Below are 8,574 nucleotides of genomic sequence, written 5' to 3' on the forward strand. Positions count from 1 at the left end.
GCGGCCGCGGGCCGTGCCGCTTGTAAAGGAGCGCGTCTCTGAATCATGGCGTGGATGGCGGCCGGGGCGGACATGCATGATGAGCGCCCCGGAGCGTGATGCGCTTTTCTGCCTCGCTCGTTGTCCGGCGCGATCGTGCAGGGTGTAGAACCGGGGGGAAAGTCGACGTTGACGCCAAGGGTTCCACGTTTGTAGGCGAGGAACGCTACACGTACTCTACGTTCGAACATTTCGTTTTTTTATTTGAAGAGTGCATTTTCTTCCTTTCTTTCTTTTTGAAGGAAACGAGGACATTTTCGGTGGTGGTATAGAGCATATATATAGGGCATGATCCTGGGCACGGCAGATCGGACATATGCTTTGCTTGCGCTAATGGCGCAATATAATTAGGTTCAGAGCTGTCCTGCCCCATTTGCAAAGTGAAAGTTCAAAAGGAATAAGTGTGTGCATTTGTCTACAGTGCTCGGGTTGATGCCATCCGGTTCTTTATTTGAACCGAACGCCTCGCACGGACTGGCGCTCACTCCTCCACTCCCCCACGCTCCAAGCTCACCATGCTCCCCATGCAGCAACCGCCCCTTCTTGTTCTCCTCCTCGTCTTCGTCGTCTCCACATTTGCCCTTGCCTCAACCGCCGACGTCGATGCCGACGCCGGCGCGGCGACCTACATTGTGTACCTGAACCCCGCGCTCAAGCCTTCCCCCTACGGCACGCACCTGCACTGGCACCACGCCCACCTCGACGCGCTCTCCCTCGACCCGTCGCGCCACCTCCTCTACTCGTACACCACGGCCGCGCCGTCCGCGTTCGCCGCCCGCCTCCTCCCGTCCCACGTCGCGGCGCTCCGCGGCCACCCCGCCGTCGCGTCGGTCCACGAGGACGTGCTCCTCCCGCTCCACACCACGCGCTCCCCTTCGTTCCTCCACCTCCCGCCGTACGACGCGCCCAAGGCGGACGCCGCGGGTCCGGACGTCATCATCGGGGTGCTCGACACCGGCGTCTGGCCCGAGAGCCCCAGCTTCGGGGACGCCGGCCTGGGCCCCGTGCCGGCGCGGTGGCGTGGGAGCTGCGAGACCAATGCCACAGACTTCCCGTCGTCGATGTGCAACCGCAAGCTCATCGGCGCCCGCGCTTTCTTCCGCGGCTACTCGTCGGGCGGCCGGAACGGTTCTCGCGTCAGCTCCGACCTCATGTCGCCGAGGGACGACGACGGGCACGGCACACACACCGCGACCACGGCGGCCGGGGCCGTCGTGGCGGACGCGAGCCTGCTCGGGTATGCGTCGGGCACGGCGCGGGGCATGGCTCCCGGGGCGCGCGTCGCGGCGTACAAGGTGTGCTGGAGGCAGGGGTGCTTCAGCTCCGACATCCTGGCCGGCATGGAGAAGGCCATCGACGACGGCGTCGACGTCCTCTCGCTGTCTCTCGGCGGCGGCGCGATGCCGCTCTCGCGCGACCCCATCGCGGTCGGTGCTCTCGCGGCCACCCGCCGCGGCATCGTCGTCTCATGCTCTGCCGGGAACAGCGGGCCGTCGCCGTCGTCCCTGGTGAACACCGCCCCGTGGATAATCACCGTCGGCGCCGGAACGCTGGACCGGAACTTCCCGGCGTACGCCGTGCTCGGAAACGGCGAGACCCACGCCGGCATGTCGCTCTACGCAGGCGATGGGCTCGGCGACGGTAAATTCCCCCTGGTGTACAACAAGGGCATCCGCGCCGGCAGTAATGCGAGCAAGCTCTGCATGGAGGGCACGCTGGACGCCGCGGAGGTGAAGGGCAAGGTGGTGCTCTGCGACCGAGGCGCCAACTCGAGGGTGGAGAAGGGGCAGGTGGTGAAGCAGGCGGGCGGCGTGGGGATGGTGCTCGCGAACACTGCCCAGAGTGGCGAGGAGGTCGTGGCGGACAGCCACCTGCTCCCGGCGGTGGCCGTCGGCGCCAAGAGCGGCGACGCCATAAGGAGGTACGTGGAGTCGGACGCCAACGCGGAGGTGGCGCTGAACTTCGCCGGCACCGAGCTCGACGTGCGCCCGGCGCCGGTGGTGGCCGCGTTCAGCTCACGTGGGCCGAACAGGATTGTGCCGCAGCTGCTCAAGCCGGACGTGATCGGCCCGGGTGTGAACATCCTGGCCGGGTGGACAGGTTCCCTCGGCCCGACCGGGCTGGTCGCCGACGACCGGCGGTCGGCGTTTAACATTCTGTCAGGTGAGCGCACGCCTTGGCATTGCTTCCTCTTCACTACTGTCGGACTGACTCTTTGTCGCTTGCTCGTGCTCAAAATCGATTCTTTAGCTAGTACGAATCTGTCTGTGAACGTTATTGTTGTCGCAGTCATTTTTTTTTTGGTAATAGTAGCATCTTGCCTTTTTCACCATGATGCCGTTACCTTTCGCGTGCATCAAAATTATGATACGCTCGACACGCGACAGGCTTTTTACTTGCACGGGCACTCTGACACGCATTCGGCGATGCAGGGACATCCATGTCGTGCCCGCACATCAGCGGCCTGGCGGCGTTCGTGAAGGCGGCGCACCCGAACTGGAGCCCCAGCGCCATCAAGTCCGCGCTCATGACCACCGCCTACACCGTGGACAACACCGATTCGCCCCTCCTCGACGCGGCGACCAACGCCACGGCCACGCCGTGGGCCTTCGGCGCCGGCCACGTCGACCCCGTCCGGGCGCTCTCGCCGGGCCTCGTCTACGACGCCACCGTCGACGACTACGTCGCCTTCCTCTGCACCGTCGGCGTGTCGCCGCGGCAGGTCCAGGCCGTCGCGGCGGCGGGGCCCAACGTGACGTGCACGCGGAAGCTGTCCAGCCCAGGGGACCTCAACTACCCGTCCTTCTCCGTCGTGTTTGGCCGGAGATCGTCGCGCAGCACGGTGAAGTACCGGCGCGAGCTGACCAACGTCGGCGACACCGGGGCCACGTACACCGTCAAGGTCACCGGGCCTAGCGACGTCGGCGTGAGCGTCAAGCCGGCGATGCTCCAGTTCAGGCGGCCCGGGGACAAGCTCAGGTACACCGTCACGTTCAGGTCCAAGAGCGCCAAGGGGCCCATGGACCCCGCCGCGTTTGGGTGGCTGACGTGGAGCAGCGACGAGCACGAGGTCCGGAGCCCCATATCGTATACCTGGGGGGTGTAGCGCCGATCGCTAACGGAATCACGGTACCATGCCGGCGGTGGCGACGGTGGGAGCTGAGTATGCCGGTGGCCGGAAGAATTCTGTCTTCCGGAGAAACTAGGCGCCCATCAATGACGATACGAGTTTGCCTGATATTTCCTCAGGTTCGTGATTCACATCAGTATATGATGACGGATCGTACATTCGTACATGATCTACATTATTAATTTGTTGTAGCAACTGCAGCCCAGCAAGCTATTGGTAATATCTTAATTGAAAATAATCAGCATCTGCCCGGTGATTTACTGCCCTAGTGCGCACCCATCAAACGCATTTTTGAACATGGGGATCATAATATATGGAGGAGGCATATTTTTGTTCACAAATATGTCAACCCACCATAGGACACATAAAATGGACATGTAAATGGTTGGATTTAGTAGCCCGACAGTCCACCAAGAATTACCCAAGTGATAGATTTATCACGAGAACACAAAGGTTTAGAAAGGTTCGGGCCTCCGAAGAGTAATACCCTACGTCATGTGTTTTGTTGGTTTGTATTGCTTTGTGCGGGTGCGAAGAATAGATCGAATGCCCTCGGAGGCGTCCTTGGCCGTCTTATATAGGCTAACGATCTATGTTACAAGTCGGTTTGAATCTAACCTAGTTGGTTGTTACAAAGAAAGCAATCTGAGATGGTTTACAACAAGTATCCCCGCAATATCCGGGCTGATTTGAATCGCCCGACCTCCTTGACTTGCGCTCCAAGTATCTTCACATCCTTGGCCCGCACGTTCTGGTCAGGCGGGCCCACTTGCTAGGGCTGGCCAGTATCCTGGTTGGTGGGGACTCATGGGGTACCCATATCCCTCAAGCCCCCCAGCGATGTGTAGGCGAACAGGAACCTGAGGACATCGCAGTGAAGCTTGGAATATGGTCGGCTGAAGCTGCGATGGCGTCATAGTGACGGAGAGGCTGCGCAGTGCTCAAAAAAGAAGAAAATTCGAGCGAATGCAGAGCCATACGCGCAGAGCGAAGTCGAGCATTGAGCTGATGGATGTCAGGCATCCAGTAGGTTGAAGCGAAGGACATGGAGGGCGTCGCAAGACGCACTCCATAAGGAGTAGCCTCCAAGCATTGAAGCAATTAAAATAATTGGTCAAATGGTCAAAAACATAACGTAGCATGAACGAATCCAAATGTACGAGGACTGGCGGAGCCGCGGAAGCACGCCGACCAAAAATAAGCACCAAGCCCCCAAGCGCGAGGACTGGCAGAGTTGCAGAGGCACGCCGACCAGAAATAGGTGCCTAGCCCTTGAGTACAAGATTGGCGGGGCCGTGGAGGCACGCCGATCAGAGATAGGCGGCCAGCCCCAAGTCCGAGGACTGGCAGGGCCGCGGAGGCATGCCAACCTGAAATAGACGCCCAGCCCCCGAGTACGAGGATTGGCGAGCCCACAGAGGCACACCGATAAGAAATAGGTGCCCATCCCTAGAGCGCAAGGACTGGCAGAGCCTCAGAGGCGCGCCGACTAAAAAATAGACGTCCAGCCCCCCGAGTATGAGGACTAGCAGAGCCGTGAAGGCACGTTGACCTGAAATAGACGCACAGCCCCCGAGTACGAGGACTGGCGGGGCCACAGAGGCACACCATGTAACTTAACAGGAAACCCGCAAATTCCATCTAATACTTGCCGCGTAACGTATGGCCCGTGGATTCCATCACTAGAGTTACGCCATCAGTGTCTTCTAAAGCTGAAGGGGTGCGGATCAATTTGTATGTCCCGTCCACCCACACTCGAACACCGCCACCGCCAGTGCCATAGCCACCACTGCTGAGAGCCATAGGTCTCGCCACCGTATCCATAGAGCACATCCAGCACTCCTCCGCCCGCAGGGTGTAGCCACTACCACCTCAGCACAGTTCCCCACCATATGCGAACCAAGAAGCCCGCCTATATTCAATCTGCGCAGCAAGGGTTAAAAATCGAGGAGATGGTGGCGGAGCAAGCATCGGATCCATCCACCTACTGGATGAAATCCGTAATGACCGAAGAGAAAATCCACGCCCTCGTCGACTGGAATCTCCTGGGACCCAAGACGTTGCTGGAGTGGAAGGCGACCGCCGGCTAAGATTTCCCCTCCGAGGACAAGACGGAGACCATTGTCTTCGTAGCGTTCTTCAAGCATGGATTTGGGATCCCAATGGGGGATTCTTCCGTGGATTACTGGAGTACTAAACAATTGAGTTAATACATCTCAACCCCAACTCCATTCTACAGTTTTCATCCATCTCTGTGAAGCATTCCATGCCATTCCACCCCATTTCAATCTGTGGAAGTATCTATATCAAAAATTGTGTCGATCAAGGGGAAGCCACGAGTGATTGGGGGATGTGGATTTTCGTTGCGGCTGACGAGAGTCCATGAATATTTTGATTTGAAGCTTAAAGAGTTTAACAAAGGGTGGCATAAGGAATGGTTCATCATTGCCAATCAGAAGCCCAAGTTGCAACCCCGCCATGGATATGCACCCGTAATAATGCCAGAGTGGTCAAACCAGCCGACCTCCACAGAGATGGTGCAGGTGATGTAGCTCTTGGAGGAAATCGCCGACCTGAAAAGGTGTGGGCTCACAGCCGGGGCTATGAGCATCAACTTCTTTCGGAGGTTAACGCAACCGATCAAGGACAGGGTCCATCTGACATATGAATACACAAGACCACTAGATCCAACCCAAGAGGCACAGCGAAAGGTGACTAAAGAAGAAGTCACCAACCGGGTATGCGAGTTCTTTGGTGGTGTCATCAAGAACAAGTGCTGCCCCAAGGTGTATTCCCTCAAGAGGCCGGCTGGCCTGGTATGATCTTAACTACATGGATTTGGTGTTCCCGTTTTGCTTTTGTGTCGGCTCTGACTGATCTTATTAATTGACCAAAGCCACAAGTTTGAGTTCTTTTGCTCGGTGCCACTTCCTGGAGGGGACGAGCAACAATGACCAGGGTCCGCCCGACCACCGAGTCCGACCAGTCGCCCGCCGCCCTTTATTGGGAGTCGGACTCCTCCATTGGGTTGGACGATGATGTATCAGATGAGGTCACCCGGGCTGAGGACTCTGCACTAGTTGGACGCCGAACACGACAGGTCGTGAAGAAGCTTCCCACCTCCAAATCTCAGAAGTTGAGCGGCAAGAGAAAGAAGGCAGCCGGTAAGAAAGAGAAGGCTGCCCTAAGCACAGCCTCCACGGGCAGATCGACCAGCGAAGCGGATGAGGAGTTGGATGCGTCGAGCCCGACCACCAAGAAGAAGAAGGCCGAGCTCCTTGAGATGACAACAGCCGACGTGGAGCGGATGAAGGATACATTGAAGGCAAAAATCCATAGGGGACTGAGCGAAGATGTGTTGTCGCCACCACCGCCCTTGCATCCCAAGTTCGGGGTGAAGCAGAGCACCATGTAAGTGCAATCTGGTTATATTATCTGTCTTGTGATTCTTTTGCTTCCTATCTTGCTTAAGTTGCCTCTCGCACCGACGATACAGGAAAGCCGTGCTAGATTATCAATCTGGTACGTCGCTGAGTGTTGGCTTGTCCCATGCCGAAGGGGCGAACGGCCGCGTCCTTAAATAGTCCTTGCCTCTGGAGGTCGGGGGGAGTCAAGATAGTCGCGTCAGAGGAGAAGCTATACCAATCCTGGTGCCGCAGCAAGGCGTAGTCGGGGATATTGCAGCTTCGAGTGCAGTTGCTGCGGACGCTGCTTTAGTCAGCTCCGGGGCCGAGTAGGTGTCTGGTGAGAGAGCCAGAGCTGCGCCTCACCTGTAAGAGTTGCCTAGGATGATCCAATGCCGGACAAGTCCACCAGGGACGCTGGCATGGACATGCGAGAAGGAGATGATCCCGATACCCTGGACTTTTCCAAGACTAACCTTGCTGGGGACATGGCAGAGGACAAGAAAGATCTTGCCAAGCTAGGGCAGTTATCCTCCAGGATTTCTACATTGTTATCCTCGCAAAAGCTGGCTTACAAGACTAGCTTGCGCAAGGATATTGACCACTGCTTAGTAGCTGCAATGCAAAGTCTTCAACGTGACCAATTGGTGATTGCGGGGCTGGAGGTGGAACTGGAAGATCTGTGCAGGGTGGCCAACTATGTGATGGACATGGTCCAACCAGAAACCGATCCGACCATACCGCCGCCACTTCTCGATCACCTTAAGAGTGCACCTGGTCAGGTTAAAGAGCTGCTGAAGGACACCGCGGTGGAGTGCATCAAGAATGTCTTAGAAGTGTTAAAGATGCACTTCCCGTGGATTTCTTTGGAGCGTGCTGGTGCAGGGGTTGCGTCGGACTTCGACGTAGAGAAGCTTCCGAAACTGGCCGAATAATTTAATGGTGTAGCAAAAAACGTCGTTATAGAGCTAGACCTATAAAATAAAACTTGCGGTCTATCAAATTGTGTGATAAGACAAGGGATCTAATTGATTTAATGTATGCGAAAATAAAGGGCTCCATCCATCCCTTGGTGTATACGACAGGACAACGTGTAACTGAGGCCTGTAACCACTAAGTGCTCAGCCTTGCCTAACCAGCACTCTGCTAAGAACAGATCTCGAGCTTGTAGAAGGGATGAATGCAAGGTTGTCTTAGTTTCACGAGCTAGGACGTGACCAAACGAGTTAGTCGTATTGCCTTGAGAGGGGGAGGAGGAGGATGAGAGACCCAAAGGTCGACGCATGGGGGAAGCCCCCGAGCTTGAAAGCGAGTGGTCTGTCGAATAGGTCGGACAACCCCCGAGCGTTAGGAATAGCTTGGGCAAGGGAACATGAAGGAAGTAGGTACACAAAGAACCTTGGAGGTTTTATTCATTCAATAAAAAGGGAAAAAAGAATATATAGTTTTTAAGTCCTAAGGGTAGAAGCGCCGCAGGTGCTCGATGTTCCACTGATTGGAGACGCCTGAGCCGTCCGTCCATTAGGGTCGATAAGTGCATGGCTGGATGACTTCTTTGACGATGAAGGGGCCATCCCAGGGGCTGCCAGCTTGTGCATATCTTTGGTGGACTGGATCCGGCAAAGCACCAAATCGTCGACATTGAAGGATCGTTGTATCTGCTGCTCGTGGCGTGCATGCTGGATGAGAGCTGCCACTCGATGCTTCTCGAGGCTATCGATGTCAATCTGCCGGTTTTTTCCGCTTCGCCTTCCTCATAGTATTGGATGCATGGTGCGCTAAAAGCTACATCGGAGGGCAAGACGGCCTCTGAGCCGTACACCATGAAGAAAGGAATGTAGCCGCTAGCCCAGTTGTTTTGGATCCGAAGGCCCCAGATGACATGGGGTAGCTCGCGTAGCCACTTGGTGACATACTTGGACGCGTCATCGAATGTGCGAGACTTGAGGGACTAGAGCACCATCCCGTTCACACGTTCAACCTCTCCATTGCAGCACGGGT

The 8,574-nt window shown here is 56.6% G+C and overlaps 1 protein-coding gene across 1 annotated transcript; it reads left to right on the forward strand.

The window, feature by feature from the left end:
* Positions 1–333: 333 nt before the first annotated feature.
* On the forward strand, positions 334–3,425 carry LOC117842115 (subtilisin-like protease SBT1.8). The gene is made up of 2 exons (XM_034722470.2): positions 334–2,202; positions 2,472–3,425. Exons 1-2 carry the CDS (start codon positions 555–557, stop codon positions 3,143–3,145), a joined length of 2,322 nt encoding a protein of 773 aa, XP_034578361.1. The 5' UTR covers positions 334–554; the 3' UTR covers positions 3,146–3,425.
* The last annotated feature ends 5,149 nt before the right edge of the window (positions 3,426–8,574 follow it).

This window comes from Setaria viridis, chromosome 2 (assembly GCF_005286985.2).
Source record: "Setaria viridis chromosome 2, Setaria_viridis_v4.0, whole genome shotgun sequence".
NCBI classification, from domain to species: Eukaryota; Viridiplantae; Streptophyta; class Magnoliopsida; order Poales; family Poaceae; genus Setaria; species Setaria viridis.

Excerpts from the sequence above, each read along its gene's own strand:
- LOC117842115 (XM_034722470.2), top strand. The coding sequence starts at position 555 with ATGCTCCCCATGCAGCAACCGCCCCTTCTTGTTCTCCTCCTCGTCTTC. Across the intron at positions 2,203-2,471 it reads GGCGTTTAACATTCTGTCAG|GGACATCCATGTCGTGCCCG; the intron begins GTGAGCGCACGC and ends TCGGCGATGCAG.